At 40.5% G+C, this 23866-nt stretch overlaps 1 protein-coding gene across 1 annotated transcript in view; it reads right to left on the reverse strand.

The window, feature by feature from the left end:
- The window catches only part of bcas3 (BCAS3 microtubule associated cell migration factor), a 700663-nt gene that overhangs the window by 528127 nt on the left and 148670 nt on the right, over positions 1 to 23866 (reverse strand). The window contains 1 exon segment of the mRNA XM_034169027.1: positions 18170 to 18263. Within this exon segment, the coding sequence (XP_034024918.1) occupies positions 18170 to 18263 (94 nt within the window).

The following is a 23866-nucleotide window of genomic DNA, read 5'->3' on the forward strand; positions in this document are numbered from 1 at the left end:
AGCGCTCTTGACCTCAGACTGGGGTGACGGTTCATCTTTCAGCAGGACAATGACCCTAAGCACACAGCCAAAATATCAAAGGAGTGGCTTCAGGACAAGTCTGTGAATGTCCTTGAGTGACCCAGCCAGAGCCCAGACCTGAATCTGATTGAACATCTCTGGAGAGATCTGAAAATGGCTGTGCACCGACACTCCCCATCCAACCTGATGGAGCTCGAGAGGTGCTGCAAAGAGGAATGGACCAAACTGTCCATAGATAGGTGCACCAAGTTTGTGGCATCATATTCAAGAAGACTTGAGGCTGGAATTGCTGCCAAAAGTGCATCAACAAAATACTGAGCAAAGGCTGTGAATACTTATGTACATGTGATTTCTTAGTTTTTTATTTTTAATAAATTTGCAAAAACTTTCAAAAATTCATGTTGTCATTATGGCGTGTTGTGTCAGGGGGAGAGTTACTGTGGAGGAGTTTAAGCATCTCGGGGTCTTGTTCACGAGTGGAGGTAAGCACGAGCGGGAGATCGATAGAAGGATTGAGGTAGCATCTGAAATTTTACAGAAGTTGTACCGGTCCATCATGGTGAAGAAGGAGCTGAGTAGAAAGGCAAGTTTCTCAATTTACCAGTCGATTTACAGTGTCCTATGCAAACCTACTGTCATGAGTTTTGGGTAATGACCGAAAGAATAACATCGCAGATGCAAGCAGGCATCTGGGCTTTCACTCCTGGACAGGATGAGAAGCTTGATTATCCGGAAGGGACTCTGAGTTGAGCTGCTACTTCTTTGCATCAAAAGGGGCCAGTTGAGGTGGTTCAGGCACCTGGTGAGGATATCCGCTGGTCATGTTCCTGAGGTCTTCCAGGCACGTTCACCCAGGAGTGTGTCCGAGGAAAACCCAGGACACACTGGAGAGATTATATTTCCCAGCTGGCTTGGGAACACCTTGGGATACCCCGGAAGGGTTTCAGAACTTGGCCAAGAATCGGGAAGTGTGGGATGAGCTGTTGCTCTGCTGCCATGTGACCCAGACCCAGATAAGAGGCTGAAAATGAATGAATGAACAGAAGTCGTACGATGAAGAAAACACCTTTACAGACTGAGGTATATTTACTTGGACATTTATATTGTGTGTAATCAGCCACTGGATGCTTTTCTATCCTGCGCTAAAATGATGTAATCACAGGATACTTTCAAGACCATATTCCTTTTATTTCAACAGAGGTTAGACATGTCAGGCAGGGGACTCAAAATTGATTAATTAAAATTATATAACCAAAGAAAGTTTTATTAGACTTAAAATGGAAAATATGTATAAGTGGAAAAAAACCCTTCAAAAATCAAGGCATCACTTGTTAGATGTTTAAAGATACAGCCGCTCAAAGTTGGCAAGAAAACAGGCTTACATGACAAAAAAGTGCCATGCCCTCTTTTTGTGCACACTTCTGGAAGGAAACCTATTTGGAGTAGGACATTATTATTTTGGATTCCAGAAACTCCAAATGGTGTTAAAATGAAGCAAACCTGATTTTTTTTTAATCTGTTGATTTCATATGGAATGACCCCGTTGTGACCCTGCCGTGACCCTGCTGTGGCGTTTGATCATGTGAGTCTGTTGCTAATTCCAATGAGAACAAACACATTTGATCCCAGTTTGAAAATAAGCAGCTGCTGTTCAGACCAGCTGCAGCCGCTAATTATTGCCTCGGTGTGAAGCAACTCGCTAAACGCGCGCCGCTGGTTGCGTGTGGGAACTCCCCAGTGTTCGCCTTGTGCATGTGGGTCCTCGCCGAGGACCTGGTTCAGAGTTGCTTCGCTGTGGCGAGTCACCTTCATGCTCAGGTTATTCATTGGAGGTGGGGACAGCTTTAAGAGATGAACCCGTGCTGCGGCACGCTCTGCCCTCAGCTCACTTTGATGAGACATTTCAACGAGGCCACTGAGACAGAATTTATAGGCTGCTGACATGAGCAGGTGTCAGCGTGCACGTTTTACACCACATTCACACCTACGGAGGTGCAACAGAGAAACCGCTGATTAACTGACAACCTGATTTGTCCAAACAAACGGCTGTACGCTCAGAACAGCTGCAGGAAATGATGTCAGCACACGCACACACACACCTGCTGATTGGCTGAGTGAAAGAGACCACTGTGAATAAACTGAGCATCCTGGGAGAAGGACAGACGATTCCACCTCCACCGGCTGTGAAAGCAATGTGGACCTCAAAGGAGTGGAACTGAGCAGCGGGAGCCGCTCATGCTCAGAAGCTAATGCACACACAGCGCCTTCCATCTCATAACACAATCGCCACATCTGCTTCTTTGGTTCTCTTCATATTTCTGCACTAACCTGCAGCGTCCGGGTCAAACGTTGATAAGCTTACCAGTGAGACTTTTCTGCAGGTGTTTACAAAGTACAGTTCAGTGATTTTGACCTCTGACCTTTTGACCCCAAATACAATAGGCTTCTTGGCATTACCATGCTTAAAACACACACACACGTTTGGTGACAACTGGGTAAGTAGGAAAGAAGTTATTGTGCTCAAACGAGTTTTGCAAATTATGCTCCAATGACCTTGACCTTTGACCTTTTGACCCCAATAACAATAGGCTTCTTCAAGTCAATGTACTTAATACAAAAACCAGGTTTGGTGATAATCAGGCAGTTTAAAAAGGCGTCCTGCTCATGATATTTTTTACAAAGTAGGCTCTAGTGACCTTGATCTTTGACCTCTTAATCCCCAAAGCAATAGGCTTCTTGAAGTCATTATGCGTAATGCATGTACCACTCACTCAGTTACTGACTGGCTGACTGACTCACTGACTCAGTGACTGACTCCCCGCACACAGTGAAACAGAGTAGAAGTGTCGCCACAATATTGATACATCTACTACTACCTGTATAAGCAACGGGTTGGTCATAGATGTGTGCCAATGTTATTGAAATGGAGCAATGTCTCCACCTGGTGGGCATTTACCATTAAGGCAGCTAAAATATAATTTTGCCACAAGCTCTAGTTTCTTATACTGTACATTTTCAACAATTCCTTGACCTTAATAGCGGGTAAACTACTCATTTAATTAGCTGTGAGCGGAGTGGCTGAGGACAAAAACACGAAGAAAAAGTGATTTCCAGAAGCACAGCTGATGACACTGACACAAACACCTGAAGCGCATCCTAGTGGTGACACCTTGTCATTACTATGTCATGCTCTCGTTCAACCTCAATGCATTTGTAGAGGCAAAGGCAAATTTATTTATATAGCACCTTTCATGCACAAAGCAACTCAAAGTGCTTCACAAGATTAAAAACAAAAACACCTTAACATTACAGGATTAAGAACACTAAAAAACAAGACATTTGAATTACAATAAAAGTATTATATATAATAATACAATATGTAATAAGTTATAGAAAGGCAGCATTGAATAACAATGTCTTAAGCCCAGATTTAAATAGACTAACTGTTTGGGCAGACCTCAGATGTTCAGGTAGTTTGTTCCATAAATGAGGACCATAAAAACTAAAGGCTGCCTCACTGTGTATAATTCGAATTCTAGGGACACACAGTAAACCTGTCCCAGATGACCTGAGGACTCTGGGCGTCGCACAAAGAATCAACATATCTAGTATATACTTTGGTGCAAGACCATTTAACGCTTTATATACCAACAATAATATTTTAAAATCTTTCCTATGACTCACAGGAAGCCAGTGCAAATGTATGAGAACTGGTGAAATGTGATCGAATTTTCTTGTATTTGTAAGAACTCTTGCTGCAGCGTTTTGAATTTGCTGAAGCTGTCCCAACGATTTTTTACTAAGGCCTGTGAAAACACCATTACAATAATCAAGCCTGCTAAAAATGAAAGCATGAATACGTTTTCTGATATCATGTTGAGACAGTACATGTTTAATTCGTGCTATATTTTTTAGATGGTAATAAGCAGACTTAGTGATAGCTTTTAAGTGATTGTCAAATGTTAGGTCAGAATCAATAATGACACCAAGATTTCTGGCTTGGTTTGTGGCAGTTAGTGAGATAGAGTCAAGGTAAGTCATAACCTTTGACCTTTCATTTTTGGGGCCAAAGACTATCACTTCAGTCTTATTTGAATTAAGCTGAAGAAAATTCTGACACATCCACTCATTGATATGAGTTATACATTCATTTAATGATTGTAGGGGACTTAGGTCTTGGGATGATACTGAAATATAAAGTTGAGTATCATCTGCATATGTATGATACAAAATATTGTAATGTTCCATAATTTTAGCTATGGGCAACATATAGACATTAAACAAAAGTGGCACAAGAATGGACCCTTGAGGAACCCCACACGTTATCCTTGTTTTATCTGATTTATAATCACCAATTGAGACATAATACTCCCTGTCTTGAAGGTAGGATTTGAACCAATTTAAAACAGTACCAGTGAGTCCTACCCACTTTTCTAATCTGTCAAGCAATATGCTATGATCTACAGTATCAAAGGCTGCGCTGCGGTCTAACAAAACCAAAACAGTGATTTTGGACGCATCATTATTTAGGTGAATGTCGTTGAGAACTTTGATAAGTACCGTCTCTGTATTATGGTTAGGTCAAAATCCAGATTGAAATACATTAAATATATTATTCTGTGTCATAAAGTAATGAATTTGCTGGAAAACTGCTTTTTCAATAATATTTCCTAAGAATGGAAGATTTGATATTGGTCTATAATTATTTAATACAGATGCATCCAGGTTGGACTTTTTCAAAAGTGGTTTTATGACTGCAATTTTTAAGGCCTGAGGAAATTGTCCTAATCTAAGAGAGCAGTTAACAATCTGTAATATACTGGGAGCAATACTAATAAAAACATTTTTAAAAAAATGGGATGGTAAAATGTCAAGGCAACAAATTCTGGATTTTAGCTGTAAAACAATTTCTTTCAAAGTTGTATAATCTAAAATATTAAAATGTTCAAGCCTGGCTGGTAAAGATGGTTCACATAAAAATGTAAGGCTTGAAGAGGGGATGGTATTTAATGATTGTCTTATTTCTAAGATTTTATTTGTGAAAAAAGCTGCAAATTCGTTGCATGATTTTTTTAGATAGAAATTCTGGTGGGATTGATGCAATAGGGTTTGTTAGTCTCTCAACAACAGAAAATAATTTGCGAGTGTTATTACAGTTTGAAGGCTGTCTTTATACAAGTTATAATGAACTTGGAGATTAGTTTTGCACCATCTGCGCTCTGCTTGTCTGCATTTTGTATTTGAGCTTTAACTGATGGAGCATTTCGCCAGGGAGTTTTTTTTGTGTCCTGACAATATTTTTGTCCTAAATGGAGCAATAGAATCCATTACTGTCTCAACACTAGAATTAAAATTATTTACAAGATCATCAACAGAGGATGTGGGCAGATCTGGCACAGGTATAAAGACTTGGGAAAAAAGTTCACTGGTATTATCATTAATATAATGTTTTCTGATTATTTTAGCTTCACTTTTTTGAAGTTTACAATTGTAGATGTTTTAAATAAAACACAATAGTGATCAGAAAGGGTAGTATCCATCAGCATAACATCGGAAATATTAAGGCCCTTTGAAATAACGAGATCCAAAATATGTCCCTTGGAATGTGTTGACAGTCACATGCTGAGAGAGACCAAAACTGTCCAAAATGTTTAAGAATGACTTAGCATTTCCATTATTCAAGCTGTCAATGTGAATATTGAAATCCCCCACTAAGACAACATAATCAAAATCAATGCATATAATTGACAATAGCTTAGTAAACTCATCAAAAAACTTTGCATTATATTTGGGTGGTCTATAAACAGTTACAAATGTTGCTTGATGGAAAAATAATTTAGTCTGAAGGGCAACATATTCAAAAGAGTCATACTTTCCATAGCTTATTTCCTTAGATAGAATATTATTATTAAATAAAACAGCAACTCCCCCTCCTTTCTTAACCCTTGTCTCATTGATAAAACTAAAATTTGGAGGAGACGACTCAGTAAGAACTGTTGCACTATTGTCTTGTCCTAACCAAGTTTCATTTAGAAACATAAAATCAAGTTTATGTGTAACAATAAAATTGTTAACTAAAAATGATTTGCCTGCCAATGAGCGAACGTTTAAGAGACCAAAATTTAATGAGGTAAAATCTATTTTTTGTTCATGTATTGGCATATATAATAGTTGACAGGGAATGCATAATAAATTTGATCTAATACGACTTGTTATAGTAGTCCTTCTGTGATTTCTAGGGACTTGAATGTTTGTAATTGTCTGTAGTTTATTATTATGAATAGGATTACAATCTCTAGAAGTTATACGAACTGATATCAAACTGTTTGTGGGATATGGATGAATAGGGGTGGGGCAAAGGGGTGGAGTCTTGCTGAGGAACTTGAAGTGTGGAGATGAATTGGGCAGGGGGGCAATGGTTGGTTGTTTATAAACAGTCAGTCACATGTGTGAACAACATATTGCATGTTGGCAACAAGCATGTGGGTACCCAGCCTACTGGGATGTATTCCATCGGGAAGATAGAAGGAGGGACGGCACCAGAACATATTAAAGTTTTCTATAAAATAAAAACCATGGGAATGACATGCTTTCTGATGCCAAGTATGAAGGTGAAGCAGTCGACTGAACCGTTCATCACCACAGCGGAAAGTGGGAAGAGGGCCACTGAAAAAGACTGTTTTCCCACAGCCTTTTAGAAAATCGAACAATTTCAAAAAGTCCTTCTTAAGCAATTCAGATTGGCCTTTGGCCACATCGTTAGTCCCTATATGTAGCACAATACGCTCAATGGAGGTTGCAAATGATTGGAATAAATCCAGAAGTTTGTTAGTTATTGTACTGACAGTGGCACCGGGAAAATGGTGTGTGGATGCATTAAAAAAGCAGACATTCCTCATAATTGAATCACCAACAATAGCAGTTGTCGGGGCGAACAGTGGCCATGGTGAACGGAGAGGCGGGGACCAACATGTCTCATGAGATACAGGTGAAGCCACAGGGTCACTCGGGGGTACAGACGCATCAATTGGGTCAGCGTATTCAGGACCATAGGAGGTTTTTGCTCTAAAAGCAGCTTCTTTAACGATTTTGCATCGGGCATGAGAAGTTGCTGACCTGGACAACGGTAACACTTTTAATGCTGTTGGCCTTTCCAGCACCCCGGTCACTTTTAGCATTACGGGCCATTTGAAGAGGCAGAGGCTGAAATTCTGACAACGGTGGGAAATCATCATTACTCAGGATGTCAAATCTATTTGACAGCTGAAGGCAATAAGATGAGGAAAAATGTGGACTGGTTTTTTTGCGCTTCCCGTGCACTATGGACCACACATTTGGGTTAGGAGTTGAGCTGTTTGCAATGCACTGCAGGCTTGGTGTAAGACTAGGCTCAGCCGCGGCCTTCCTCAATGTTGCTTTTGGCTTAGCCCCCAACAGTAACCAAGGATCCCCTGATGTAGACGGTTGAGGGACCAGGATGGGGGGAGCCAACATGGATGTAGCCTGTACAGCAACGCAGTTAACTGAATGTTACCGTTATAAAAATTAATGTTGTTAATGCTCTGTCTAACATATTTACCATTAGAATTGTCTTAGTAATTTACTGAATGCCATGGAAGAGGAAGAGCACAGATTATATTGATGAGGCGAGACATTCATTCATCAGTGCATGATGAAGAAGCAGAAAACGGACTGTGAGACTGATTGTCTTATGCTATGTGATGAGACAAGACATTATTTCATCAGTACATGATGAACGATCGGGAACGGACTTTTGAGACTGACTGTCTTATACTACCAAATGATTTCATTCAATGGACTTTGGCACATCTTAGGACTGTATATGCAGCAAGGAAAATAATTATTTGATCCACTCAATTTTGCAGGTTTTTCCACCTCCAAAGAATGTAGAGGTCTGTAATTTTTATCATAGGTTCACTTCAACTGTGAGAGACAGAATCTAAAAAAAAAAAAAAAAAAGATCAGAAAATCACATTGTATGATTTTTAAATAATTAATTTGCATTTTATTTTAAGTATTTGATCCAATATAAAAACAGAACTTAATATTTGATACAGAAATCTTTGTTTGCAGTTCCAGAGGTCAGACGTTTCCTGTAGTTCTTGACCAATTTTCACACACTGCAGCAGGGATTTTGGTCCACTCCTCCGTACAGATGTTCTCCAGATCTTTCAGGTTTGGAGTTTCAGCTCCTTCCAAAGATTTTCTATTGAGTTCAGGTCTGGAGACTGGCCAGGGCACTCCAGGACCTTGAAATGCTTCTTACAGAGCCCCTCCTTAGTTGCCCTAGCTGTGTGTTTGGGGTCATTGTCATGCTGGAAGACCCAGCCACGACCAATCTTCAATGCTCTTACTGAGGGAAGGAGGTTGTTTGCCAAAATCTCACGATACATGACCCCATCCATCCTCCCTTCAATATGGTGCAGTTGTCCTGTCCCCTTTGCAGAAAGTGATGTTTCCACGCCCATGCTTCACGGTTGGGGTGGTTTTCTTGGGGTTGTTCTCATCCTCCAAACACACCGAGTGGAGCTGATACCAAAAAGCTCTATTTTGATCTCATCTGACCACATGACCTTCTCCCATGCCTCCTCTGAAGTTCACGACTGACCATCTGGATGATCCAAATGGGCCTGGACATGTGCTGGCTTGAGCAGGGGTACCTTGCTGCCCTGCAGGATTTTAAACCATGACAGCATCGTGTGTTACTAAAGTAATCTTTGTGACTGTGGTCCCAGCTCTCTTCAGGTCATTGATCAGGTCGTCCTATGTAGTTCTGGTCTTCAGACTTCAGAGGAGCCCCAGACAGAGGAAGACTAACAATCATCTTGTGTTTCTTCCATTTTGTAATAATTGCTCCATCTTCTCACCAAGCTGCTTGCCTGTTGTCCTGTAGTCCATCCCAGCCTTGTGCAGGTCTACAGTTTTGTCCCTGGTGTCCTTAGACAGTTCTTTGGTCTTGGCTATGGTGGACACGTTGGAGTGTGATTGATTGAGTGTGTGAACAGGTGTCTTTTATACAGGTAACAAGTTCAAACAGGTGCCATTAATACAGGTAAAGAGTGCAGAATAGGAGGGCACCTTCAAGACAAACTAACAGGTCTGTGAGAGACAGAATTCTTGCTGGTTGGTAGGTGATCAAATACTTATTTCATGCAATGAAATGTAAATTAATTATTTAATCAATCAATCAATTTTTTTTATATAGCGCCAAATCACAACAAACAGTTGCCCCAAGGCGCTTTATATTGTAAGGCAAGGCCATACAATAATTATGTAAAACCCCAACGGTCAAAACGACCCCCTGTGAGCAAGCACTTGGCTACAGTGGGAAGGAAAAACTCCCTTCTAACAGGAAGAAACCTCCAGCAGAACCAGGCTCAGGGAGGGGCAGTCTTCTGCTGGGACTGGTTGGGACTGAGGGAGAGAACCAGGAAAAAGACATGCTGTGGAGGGGAGCAGAGATCGATCACTAATGATTAAATGCAGAGTGGTGCATACAGAGCAAAAAGAGAAAGAAACAGTGCATCATGGGAACCCCCCAGCAGTCTACGTCTATAGCAGCATAACTAAGGGATGGTTCAGGGTCACCTGATCCAGCCCTAACTATAAGCTTTAGCAAAAAGGAAAGTTTTAAGCCTAATCTTAAAAGTAGAGAGGGTGTCTGTCTCCCTGATCTGAATTGGGAGCTGGTTCCACAGGAGAGGAGCCTGAAAGCTGAAGGCTCTGCCTCCCATTCTACTCTTACAAACCCTAGGAACTACAAGTAAGCCTGCAGTCTGAGAGCGAAGCGCTCTATTGGGGTGATATGGTACTACGAGGTCCCGAAGATAAGATGGGACCTGATTATTCAAAACCTTATAAGTAAGAAGAAGAATTTTAAATTCTATTCTAGAATTAACAGGAAGCCAATGAAGAGAGGCCAATATGGGTGAGATATGCTCTCTCCTTCTAGTCCCCGTCAGTACTCTAGCTGCAGCATTTTGAATTAACTGAAGGCTTTTTAGGGAACTTTTAGGACAACCTGATAATAATGAATTACAATAGTCCAGCCTAGAGGAAATAAATGCATGAATTAGTTTTTCAGCATCACTCTGAGACAAGACCTTTCTGATTTTAGAGATATTGCGTAAATGCAAAACAGCAGTCCTACATATTTGTTTAATATGCGCTTTGAATGACATATCCTGATCAAAAATGACTCCAAGATTTCTCACAGTATTACTAAAGGTCAGGGTAATGCCATCCACAGTAAGGATCTGGTTAGACACCATGTTTCTAAGATTTGTGGGGCCAAGTACAATAACTTCAGTTTTATCTGAGTTTAAAAGCAGGAAATTAGAGGTCATCCATGTCTTTATGTCTGTAAGACAATCCTGCAGTTTAGCTAATTGGTGTGTGTCCTCTGGCTTCATGGATAGATAAAGCTGGGTATCATCTGCGTAACAATGAAAATTTAAGCAATACCGTCTAATAATACTGCCTAAGGGAAGCATGTATAAAGTGAATAAAATTGGTCCTAGCACAGAACCTTGTGGAACTCCATAATTAACTTTAGTCTGTGAAGAAGATTCCCCATTTACATGAACAAATTGTAATCTATTAGACAAATATGATTCAAACCACCGCAGCGCAGTGCCTTTAATACCTATTGCATGCTCTAATCTCTGTAATAAAATTTTATGGTCAACAGTATCAAAAGCAGCACTGAGGTCTAACAGAACAAGCACAGAGATGAGTCCACTGTCCGAGGCCATAAGAAGATCATTTGTAACCTTCACTAATGCTGTTTCTGTACTATGATGAATTCTAAAACCTGACTGAAACTCTTCAAATAGACCATTCCTCTGCAGATGATCAGTTAGCTGTTTTACAACTACCCTTTCAAGAATTTTTGAGAGAAAAGGAAGGTTGGAGATTGGCCTATAATTAGCTAAGATAGCTGGGTCAAGTGATGGCTTTTTAAGTAATGGTTTAATTACTGCCACCTTAAAAGCCTGTGGTACATAGCCAACTAACAAAGATAGATTGATCATATTTAAGATCGAAGCATTAAATAATGGTAGGGCTTCCTTGAGCAGCCTGGTAGGAATGGGGTCTAATAAACATGTTGATGGTTTGGATGAAGTAACTAATGAAAATAACTCAGACAGAACAATCGGAGAGAAAGAGTCTAACCAAATACCGGCATCACTGAAAGCAGCCAAAGATAACGATACGTCTTTGGGATGGTTATGAGTAATTTTTTCTCTAATAGTTAAAATTTTGTTAGCAAAGAAAGTCATGAAGTCATTACTAGTTAAAGTTAATGGAATACTCAGCTCAATAGAGCTCTGACTCTTTGTCAGCCTGGCTACAGTGCTGAAAAGAAACCTGGGGTTGTTCTTATTTTCTTCAATTAGTGGTGAGTAGAAAGATGTCCTAGCTTTACGGAGGGCTTTTTTATAGAGCAACAGACTCTTTTTCCAGGCTAAGTGAAGATCTTCTAAGTTAGTGAGACGCCATTTCCTCTCCAACTTACGGGTTATCTGCTTTAAGCTACGAGTTTGTGAGTTATACCACGGAGTCAGGCACTTCTGATTTAAAGCTCTCTTTTTTAGAGGAGCTACAGCATCCAAAGTTGTCTTCAATGAGGATGTAAAACTACTGACGAGATACTCTATCTCACTTACAGAGTTTAGGTAGCTACTCTGCATTGTGTTGGTATATGGCATTAGAGAACATAAAGAAGGAATCATATCCTTAAACCTAGTTACAGCGCTTTCTGAAAGACTTCTAGTGTAATGAAACTTATTCCCCACTACTGGGTAGTCCATCAGAGTAAATGTAAATGTTATTAAGAAATGATCAGACAGAAGGGAGTTTTCAGGGAATACTGTTAAGTCTTCTATTTCCATACCATAAGTCAGAACAAGATCTAAGATATGATTAAAGTGGTGGGTGGACTCATTTACTTTTTGCGCAAAGCCAATAGAGTCTAATAATAGATTAAATGCAGTGTTGAGGCTGTCATTCTCAGCATCTGTGTGGATGTTAAAATCACCCACTATAATTATCTTATCTGAGCTAAGCACTAAGTCAGACAAAAGGTCTGAAAATTCACAGAGAAACTCACAGTAACAAGCAGGTGGACGATAGATAATAACAAATAAAACTGGTTTTTGGGACTTCCAATTTGGATGGACAAGACTAAGAGTCAAGCTTTCAAATGAATTAAAGCTCTGTCTGGGTTTTTGATTAATTAATAAGCTGGAATGGAAGATTGCTGCTAATCCTCCGCCCCGGCCCGTGCTACGAGCATTCTGACAGTTAGTGTGACTCGGGGGTGTTGACTCATTTAAACTAACATATTCATCCTGCTGTAACCAGGTTTCTGTAAGGCAGAATAAATCAATATGTAGATCAATTATTATATCATTTACCAACAGGGACTTAGAAGAGAGAGACCTAATGTTTAATAGACCACATTTAACTGTTTTAGTCTGTGGTAAAGTTGAAGGTGCTATATTATTTTTTCTTTTTGAATTTTTATGCTTAAATAGATTTTTGCTGGTTATTGGTAGTCTGGGAGCAGGCACCGTCTCTACGGGGATGGGGTAATGAGGGGATGGCAGGGGGAGAGAAGCTGCAGAGAGGTGTGTAAGACTACAACTCTGCTTCCTGGTCCCAACCCTGGATAGTCACGGTTTGGAGGATTTAAGAAAATTGGCCAGATTTCTAGAAATGAGAGCTGCTCCATCCAAAGTGGGATGGATGCCGTCTCTCCTAACAAGACCAGGTTTTCCCCAGAAGCTTTGCCAATTATCTATGAAGCCCACCTCATTTTTTGGACACCACTCAGACAGCCAGCAATTCAAGGAGAACATGCGGCTAAACATGTCACTCCCGGTCCGATTGGGGAGGGGCCCAGAGAAAACTACAGAGTCCGACATTGTTTTTGCAAAGTTACACACCGATTTAATGTTAATTTTAGTGACCTCCGATTGGCGTAACCGGGTGTCATTACTGCCGACGTGAATTACAATCTTACCAAATTTACGCTTAGCCTTAGCCAGCAGTTTCAAATTTCCTTCAATGTCGCCTGCTCTGGCCCCCGGAAGACAATTGACTATGGTTGCTGGTGTCGCTAACTTCACATTTCGCAAAATAGAGTCGCCAATAACCAGAGTTTGATCCTCGGCGGGTGTGTCGTCGAGTGGGGAAAAACGGTTAGAGATGTGAACGGGTTGGCGGTGTACACGGGGCTTCTGTTTAGGGCTACGCTTCCTCCTCACAGTCACCCAGTCGGCCTGCTTTCCCGGCTACTCGGGATCTGCCAGGGGGTAACTAACGGCGGCTAAGCTACCTTGGTCCGCATCGACTACAGGGGCCTGGCTAGCTGTAGAATTTTCCACGGTGCGGAGCCGAGTCTCCAATTCGCCCAGCCTGGCCTCCAAAGCTACGAATAAGCTACACTTATTACAAGTACCGTTACTGCTAAAGGAGGCCGAGGAATAACTAAACATTTCACACCCAGAGCAGAAAAGTGCGGGAGAGACAGGAGAAGCCGCCATGCTAAATCGGCTAAGAGCTAGTAGCTACGCTAAGCTAGCGGATTCCTAAAAACACGCAAAGTGAATAATGTGTAAATAATTTAGAGGTGATTCAGCAGAAGGAGTGCTTTAGTTAAGGCACGTAAAGATTACACTGGGAAACAAATCGTAATCTAGATAACTAGATCAATCTAACTGCGCAGATTAAACAGCTAACAGATACAGAAAAACACCGCTGTGCTCCGGAACAGGAAGTGATACAATACCGCAGTGAGAGCCAACCACCAAAACACATACAATGTGATTTTCTGTTTTGTTTTTTTATTCTGTCTCTCACAGTTGAAAATTACAGACCTCTCCATTCTTTGAAGGTGGGAAATCCTGCAAAATTGACAGTGGATCAAATACTTATTTTCCTCACTGTAAGTGGCATGAAAACTGAATGTACTTGCATTTGTCTTCAGACCTGTACTCTGTATGGCATCTACCTTTAAAGCTTTAAATAACAAAAGATCTTAGAAACTGAAACCTGTTTCTGCTAGTGTCCCATTTGTTGTCTGTGTCAGAGAGCTTTTTGGTAATTTTTCCTAACAGTTAGACTTCAGTTCCCCGCTGTCACCACGTATCCACACAAACGCTGGACCTCTGGTGTCTCCATACAAGCATACAGCACAGTGGGCAGGACTGAGATTTTGTCTTATTTTTGACATATGTGGAAAAAAAAAACACAGCAACCAAACAGCATGAACCTCTCTCTTCAGGCTGCAGAGAAGGACGCTTCGGCTGGCTGACCCATCACTCCAGCCAGAGGCCAACAGAGACACAGAGATTTGACATCAGATCCTGAGGATATTTTGACCTTGGCGTTGCACACGATAATCAAATCAAGGACGGTTAAGGATGAGTGAAGAGGACGAGACGTGAGCACTGCAGCTGTTACAGACGGCACTTTGCCACTGTACTTCATCTGCGTCCCTCTAATTACGCCACCAGAAATAGATCCACTGATCCACTGAAGGGCCGCAAAGCGCCAGCCGCCACACCAAGAGCTGGCAGCCGCGGGCCCGCCCTCTGTAGTGCCTCCAACACACACAGGCCATCGCTGCTTTCTTACATAACTCCACCCGGCCAAAGCTTGCGGGCTTTGTGAGCCATGTGGGACACAAATCATTGTCTTGGGCGAAGGCTTTCTTGTTTCTGGGATGTTGAGCGCTATGAGAGAAGCGCCGGTTCAGGCGCGGAACAACGTTCACTTAAAAACCACTCGCTCCAACTCGCTGGAAGGAGTTCACTTAGAGCCTGACCAATGAATCTGTCACTCAGGATTTGGGCTCTGATCAAATCAAGAGGTCTGTAATTACAGGACGCGCTGCAGCGGGCAGCTTTTGGGAACGAAAAAAAAAGATGAAAAAGGAGTCGTGCAATCACATCGATGCACAACAGTGTCCTAATCTCAGTTTGTGAGGCAAAATCTGTGGTTTTCTGGCAACACTTCTGCAGCTGTATGTAGCTGAAATTAAAAAGTAAATTATCCAAAAGGGGGGGGTTCCACTGTGACTTAATACAACACTTCATAAATGCACGGCTATGTTTTTAAAAATGATCATCATACAGACAGAAACCTTCCTCTGAACCTCTGAAGACAAAAAAAAAGAGTCTTAAAACATAAAATTTTTAGGTCCAGGTCTGGTCAATCAATCAAACAACTTTATTAATCCCACAAGGGACAATTAAATACATCACAGTCAGAAGAAGACCTGAAAAGTTTGACAAACTCAATGGAAACACGGTCAAATTTTTTTTAAAAAGTGCAGTTTTCAAGTTCTTACTAGGACCTGATTATGTCCTTGCCATGTTCTCATAGTCTTCACACAAATGGTCGCACATGTACAGCACTGCGACCAGTCCACTACATGCATCCTGTTCTTATCAACGCTACACCACACGGTGCACTATTTAATTCTTTCTGCAAGTTTTCTTGTTCACATGTAGATTCAACAATAAAGTACAGTCAAACAGTTCTGACAAACGTGTCAATCTTTATTATATTAAACTCACTCACATGTGCTCTGTACCTGCAAGCAGAAGGATCTTTTTTGTCTGTTTCAGCACCATAGACAGCGACTGGCACGCTTCACAATAGGACCACAGACTGCTGCTGGGAGAGCTCATCCACACGACTAGTGGTGTTGGACTAAACAGTGTAGCAGGTGCCACAGCACTGGGGCGCAGGACATACAGAGGCCAATGAATTTGTCTGAACTAATTTACATTATCACAGTGACGTGCACTGTGCACAGCATGCGTAAAAGTGCACATCACGCTACATTCATTACCTAACAGCCTTGAAGCAAACCTATCTCTGTCATGGTTTCCCAATTGGTGAAATAGTTAAGCGCAATATGTTTCAAAATGGTGTGTTTTTAATGAATAATAGGCTAAATTTACAATAAAGAATGTTAAGTTCAAAGAATAATGCAATGTCTGTTGGGGAATTTCATAAGATGCTAAGACGTGATGAATGCTGGGTAAACTAAATGCTGCCTCCATGTCAACCAATGACATAGCTAGATTTATGACAACTAGTGACACCAAAAACCTTGTGGAAAAATGTCTTCCTACAAACATAAAGACGGTGTCGCAGACCGAACGCCCCGTCTTCACTGCGGATGCGTCATTTCGGAGCTCAGCAGTGCGTCTGACACAGACTCCCTTCACCCAAAGCGATGAAATGGATTAATGTGATTATTAACCATCAGATGACAAAGTAAAACCTCTTAAATCATTCTAAAGTCAGTTTTAAACAGAAACGAGGCGATAATCCGTGACGCTTTTAATGACGGGCAGTGAGTGCAGCAGCTAGCAGCTCGTGCTGCTGCGGCGCTCTGATCGCTTCCTTCGTCTTTTATGATTAAATAATGCTGAATTTATGTGGAAATGATTGTTGTAGAAAAGCTTCAGATATCTGTCGCTGAGACAGATGATGACTGAAGGCAGTTTGAAGCAGAAACTAGGTGATAATAGTTGAACCGCGGTTGATGACACATTTGCAGTGAAGGCAGGGTGGACCGATTTTTAGGGGGGACCGTTTGGTCTGCGACCCCGGCAGTAACAACAGAAAGAACAAAGAGAAAGGACAAGAGAAGAGAGACAATGACTAAATTAGACAGTTTTGGAATTTCCACCACATCCAGCAGCCCACCGACAAGTCAGGGCCTGGGCCACTCCTCTTGTTTCTGACGTTGCCGGTGACAGTGGCGTCAGCTGAGAGATGGTTTTCCAATTTAACAAAGACCATGACATACCGAAGGAGCTCCACAGGGCAGGAGCGGCTGAGCAGCTTAGCTATCCTCTCCACTGAAAACTCAAGAGCCAGGAGTTGGACACTGGGGATGTTATAGAAGATTATTCTCAGCACTGAGACAAATATTTTTCAGGGAACTTGGGGTATCTTATAATAATCTGATTGTGGTGGGTTGCCACGCCCCTTTCCTGTTTGATCACCGCTGTGTGCCAGTTTTCACAGGGGGTCTGTGGTTTTCAGGCACCTTGACATTTGCACCAATTTGATACCGGCACAGCAGCGCAATTTCTCATGCCAATGCGTCCCGCTGAACGCCACGCTATATAAAATAATCACTCATCAGTTTGGTGCAAACTTGTATTCGATCGTAGACAACACGCTTTGCATGTTGGGGTGTTTTTGTGGTTTTACCTCAGAGGTACAGTGCGTGTATGCCACTACACAGGAGCTCACGTTGGAGTGCACCGCAGCACCACCAACACAATCCAGGGATCCAGACCTTCAACAGGTTTAGCTCCAATGCAAAAAAAAGGTGACTGTCGCTGCAAACCGGGGACAAGACAAGAGCCACTGCCATGTATGTAGAGATTCAGCCAACAGATCTGTCAACACTCTTCAAAGCAAGTGTGCAACTGACAAAGAAGAGAAAACCGTCACTTAAAAATTAATCTGTATAAGTATTCTGAGGGAAATCCAAAATACGTCCAAAGCAGTACCCACTATCATATTAGCTCGCTGTGTCGGGAATGTAATTTCAGAAAATTCAGACACAATTTACAACGAGCTGAAGGAAATAAGACAGGGTAATTTAAAAATAAATTCCCTTTCCTGTGATATTATTTGCTCAGAAATGAGCTTGTTTAGCCTTGTAAAGTGTTACACAGTAAGATGGCTAGCTAGGGTGGTTAGCATGTGGGTGGTGAAAAACATGGACTTATTGAACTGCATGTTTGTGTTCATCAAGAAACACCACAAACTGAATGATTTCACCACATCGACTACATTTACATCATCAGACTTTTATACACGATAATTAGTGGCATGCCAAAAACAAAAGAACAGCAGTAAGTCCCGTAATGCATTGTTACAGTGTCGCACATCCAGCCTGAAAGTTCATCTCATGGATTCCCAAAATCCAAATGAGACTGCCCAGCAGGTGGCAGTGTTTCCCATGGTGCACTGTGGGACTCGCTAACACAGCAGCACGGACTGTCGGGACCTTGAGCATCGGCCGGTCCACAGTCCAGAAGCATGTCTGGTTGGTGGAAGGGATGTAAAGGTGTTTGTGTCTTACCACTGGGACTGAACTGCATGCAAGATATGGGTTTGTCGTGAGCCGGGAAGTGAGCCACCAGTCCTTCTCCGTCCGAGTCCTCGCTCACCAGCACCTGGAGTACGTACGAACACACACGACAACAATCACACAACAGAACCCAAACCACCTCACTACAAAGACAGCATCAGAGACAGCACGGGACTTTCCCCGCTCATAGATCTGTCTTTTTTGGTCTGTGGTGACGCCCAATGATTTCATCACCACCACACTGCGGAGTTTAAAATCAGGCCCCGGTGGAACAAATGGTAGAAAATGTGCAACAGATTACCTGGTAAACAAAAACAACTTCAAGTCTCCTCTCAGGTCTTCAGTTCACTCAGAGTTCAGAAGCTCAGCTCGGAGCGGGAGGCCAGCGATGGCGTCACACAAACTCAGGGTGCCATCAGTTCTACACTGCCAGGCCCCTTGCAGAATTAATCTGACACTGTTTTGGATAACTATTAAAGCACATCTGATTGCTGCAGATGACCCAGCATGCATACTGAGTGCCTCACAGCAAGAAGGTCACAGGATCGATTCCCACCTGTGGCCTTTCTGTGTGGAGTTTACGTGTCCTCCCCATGGTTGCGTGGGTTCCCTCCGGGTGCTCTGGCTTCCTCCCAAATCCGAAGACATGCAGGTTAAGTCTATTTGGAAATTTAATAATTGTCCAGGTCTCCTTTGTAAAAGAGATCTTGATCTCAGTGCGACTAACCTGGTTAAATAAAGATTAAATTAAAATAAAATCTTCTATATTACTGTAAAATTTAAATTTTGTTGTGAATTATGATGGAGAATTAGACATGCAGATGTATTTGAAAGCACAAATTGTAATCTGGATTGTAGGGCTTAAATGAGTTTGGCGTGGGGTTAAACTAGCCTCACAGTGACCACACCAAAGCTCATCATTCAAATTCATCACTCAAATTGAAAATGGCTTTGGTATTCACATAACAGCACAACAGCTGAATTCTCAGCTATGAGTTTTGGGGCACATCAGGGTTCTGTTTTAGGCCCACTGTTGTTCTCCCTGTATGCTGTGGCTCTTGGTCAGATTATTCGCAGCCACATAATTGACTTTCACTGTTATACTGATCGAATGAGGGTGTCTGTCAGATGACAAAACTAGAAGCTCACCTGGTGGCAACAAAAAGTGGGCTGTTTGCCAAATTCCTGCTTTTTGAAAGCAGAGAAGACTCAGATAGCTGTCGTGATTCTTTAAGATAGAGTTTCTGCCTCTGTACACCATCATAATTCACCCTATTGAGATATGCCATAATCCCTTGGGTGCCAGAGTCACTGCAGTCTAAACAACATGGAAAAACCACATGACAATTGCAAATGAACATGATACTACCAACGTGTAAATTTTTATGCATTTCCTAACATTTTTAACAGACTGCTGCATGAGATCCTGAAAACTTGCTAAAACAAGTTCTCTAATTAATCTAACTTAACACGGTATGTTGACAATCATTTTGTGTGTGTGTGTGTATATATATATATATATATATATATATATATATATATATATGTTCCTTCCTAAGTTGCATCTATTTAAAAAAAAAATGCATTTTGAAGAGGAAAAGCCCCATATATATACATTTTTGTGCATTGTGGTAATGTACAACCCCTGGCAATAATTATGGAATCACGGGCCTCGGAGGATGTTCATTCAGTTGTTTAATTTTGTAGAAAAAAGCAGATCACAGACATGACACAAAACTAAAGTCATTTCAAATGGCAACTTTCTGGCTTTAAGAAACACTATAAGAAATCAGGAAAAATAATTGTGGCAGTCAGTAACGGTTACTTTTTTAGACCAAGCAGAGGAAAAAAATATGGAATCACTCAATTCTGAGGAATAAATTATGGAATCACCCTGTAAATTTTCATCCCCAAAACTAACACCTGCATCAAATCAGATCTGAATGAATGAATGAATGAATGAATGAAAACTGTTTATTTCGAACATTTGATACAACAACAATTACAAGATAGATCAGTAAAGACAACAACAAAAAAGTTCCTACTGTGTACCCAACATGTCCGAAAAGGGGTAGGGTGAAGCATCAGCTTATTTATCCCTACCCCTTCTTCCCCACAACCAGTAATACCCTTTGCCACATATACACATAGATTCCTACACACCTAAACCGATATCAATATATATATATATATCAACATACATACACATATACATACACATATATACACATATACACACATATACACATACACCTACACATACCTACTTACATACAAAATACTATATTTTTACAAGCCGAAGCAAAAAACAACAACACCCTAACCCTCATTACCCTTCCTCCTCCCTATACCTAGAAAAAAACATTTTTGTACCGCTGTTTGAACTGGTTCATGCTTGGACATTGCTTGAGCCCCACTCCCAATCTGTTCCACATCCTCACCCCACAGACAGAAATACAGAAACCTTTTAATGTTGTTCGTGCCCACTGATGCTTTAAATTAAATTTCCCCCTCAGACTGTAATCCCCTGATCTGTTAAAAAACATATTTTTAATATTTGCTGGAAATAAATTGTTTATTGCTTTATACACAATTTGTACTGTTTGAAAATGAACCAAGTCTGTGAATTTTAAGAATTTGAATTGTAAAAATAGTGGATTTGTATGATCTCTATAGCCAGTATTATGAATAATTCTTATAGCTCTTTTCTGCTTTACTGATAGTGATTGTGTTGTACCTTTATAAGTATTACCCCATACCTCTGCACAGTACTGTAAATATGGTAAAACCAGTGAGCAGTAAAGAATGCGGAGTGAGTTGTGGTCCAGAATATGTTTCGCTTTGTTTAGAACTGAAATGCTTCTTGACAGTTTACTTTGTATATGTTTTATATGAGTCTTCCAGTTTATCTTATCATCTATTATCACCCCCAGAAACTTTTCATGTACCCTTTCAATATCTACCCCCTCGACTTGTAACTGAACCTGTATGTCTGTATTACAATAGCCAAATAACATGTATTTTGTTTTACTTAAGTTTAATGATAATTTGTTTCTGTCAAACCATATTTTCAATTTTCCCATTTCTATACTGATCCTCCTCAGTAACTCCTGCAAATCCCCCCCTGAACAAAAAATGCTTGTGTCATCTGCAAATAATACTAATTTTAATATTTTGGAAACATTGACAATATCATTTATATAAATTAGAAACAGTTTTGGACCCAATACTTTCCCCTGTGGGACGCCACAAGCATTGTCCAAGCATGATGATGTATATTCCCCCAACTTCACAAACTGTTTTCTGTTACTTAAGTAGCTTCTCACCCAGTGCAACACCAACCCCCTAATCCCATACTGTTCAAGTTTATTGATTAATATGTCATGATTGATTGTATCAAAAGCCTTTTTAAGGTCTATAAATATTCCAACTGAATGTAATTTGTGGTCTATGGCGTTTGTAATCTCCTCAACTGATTCTATTAATGCAAGTGATGTTGAACTATGTGCTCTGAATCCATATTGACTATCAGTAAGTAATTCATGTTTATTTATGAATTTGTCTAATCTATTATTGAATAACTTTTCTAATAATTTGGAAAATTGTGGAAGCAAAGAAACAGGTCTATAATTTGTGAAGTGGTGTCTATCCCCAGTGTTATACAGCGGCACAACCTTAGCTATTTTCATTTGATTGGGAAATTTACCGGTTTGAAATGATAAGTTACAGATGTATGTTAATGGTTCTACAATCCATTCAATGACCTGTTTTACCACCACCATATCAATTTCATTTAAATCGGTAGATGTTTTATATTTACAATTATTCACAATGTCTATAATTTCTTTTCCATCCACTGCTGTGAGGAACATTGAACAGGGATTTCTTTCTATGAGATTATTATCCCAATCCTCAGGTTGGGAATCGGGAATTTTTTCTGCCAAGCTTGGTCCAATATTTACAAAAAAAATTATTAAAATCGTTGACTACCTCATCCTTATTTTCCTTCTTGACATTATTATCAATGAAATACTGAGGGTAACTCTGTTTTTTATTACCATTTTTGATAATGCTATTTAATATATCCCATATTCCTTTAATATTGTTTTTGTTATTATATAATATGTTACTATAATATTCCTTCCTACATACCCGTATAATATTAGTTAATCTATTTTTGTATTTCTTATATCTATTTTCTGCCTCTTTAGTCTTTAGTTTTATGAATTCTCTATACAGTGCATTTTTCTTATTACATGCATTTCGCAACCCTTTCGTCATCCATGGTCGAGCTTGGATTTTTTGTTTTCTGTAGTCTTGTTTAATTGGACAATTTTTGCTCGTTAGTCTGCATCTACAAAGGAGTGATCACACATTGGAGAGCTGTTGCACCAAGTGGACTGACATGAATCATGGCTCCAACACGAGAGATGTCAATTGAAACAAAGGAGAGGATTATCAAACTCTTAAAAGAGGGTAAATCATCACGCAATGTTGCAAAAGATGTTGGTTGTTCACAGTCAGCTGTGTCTAAACTCTGGACCAAATACAAACAACATGGGAAGGTTGTTAAAGGCAAACATACTGGTAGACCAAGGAAGACATCAAAGCGTCAAGACAGAAAACTTAAAGCAATATGTCTCAAAAATCAAAAATGCACAACAAAACAAATGAGGAACGAAAGGGAGAAAACTGGAGTCAACGTCTGTGACCGAACTGTAAGAAACTGCCTAAAGGAAATGGGATTTGCATACAGAAAAGCTAAACGAAAGCCATCATTAACACCTAAACAGAAAAAAACAAGGTTACAATGGGCTAAGGAAAAGCAATCGTGGACTGTGGATGACTGGATGAAAGTCATATTCAGTGATGAATCTCGAATCTGCATTGGGCAAGGTGATGATGCTGGAACTTTTGTTTGGTGCCTTTCCAATGAGATTTATAAAGATGACTGCCTGAAGAGAACATGTAAATTTCCACAGTCATTGATGATATGGGGCTGCATGTCAGGTAAAGGCACTGGGGAGATGGCTGTCATTACATCATCAATAAATGCACAAGTTTACGTTGATATTTTGGACACTTTTCTTATCCCATCAATTGAAAGGATGTTTGGGGATGATGAAATCATTTTTCAAGATGATAATACATCTTGCCATAGAGCAAAAACTGTGAAAACATTCCTTGCAAAAAGACACATAGGGTCAATGTCATGGCCTGCAAATAGTCCGGATCTTAAGCCAATTGAAAATCTTTGGTGGAAGTTGAAGAAAATGGTCCATGACAAGGCTCCAACCTGCAAAGCTGATCTGGCAACAGCAATCAGAGAAAGTTGGAGCCAGATTGATGAAGAGTACTGTTTGTCACTCATTAAGTCCATGCCTCAGAGACTGCAAGCTGTTATAAAAGCCAGAGGTGGTGCAACAAAATACTAGTGATGTGTTGGAGCATTCTTTTGTTTTTCATGATTCCATAATTTTTTCCTCAGAATTGAGTGATTCCATTTTTTTTTCCCCTCTGCTTGGTCTAAAAAAGTAACCGTTACTGACTGCCACAATTTTTTTTCCTGATTTCTTATAGTGTTTCTTAAAGCCAGAAAGTTGCCATTTGAAATGACTTTAGTTTTGTGTCATGTCTGTGATCTGCTTTTTTTCTACAAAATTAAACAACTGAATGAACATCCTCCGA

Source organism: Thalassophryne amazonica, chromosome 4, assembly GCF_902500255.1.
Source record: "Thalassophryne amazonica chromosome 4, fThaAma1.1, whole genome shotgun sequence".
Lineage (NCBI taxonomy): Eukaryota > Metazoa > Chordata > Actinopteri > Batrachoidiformes > Batrachoididae > Thalassophryne > Thalassophryne amazonica.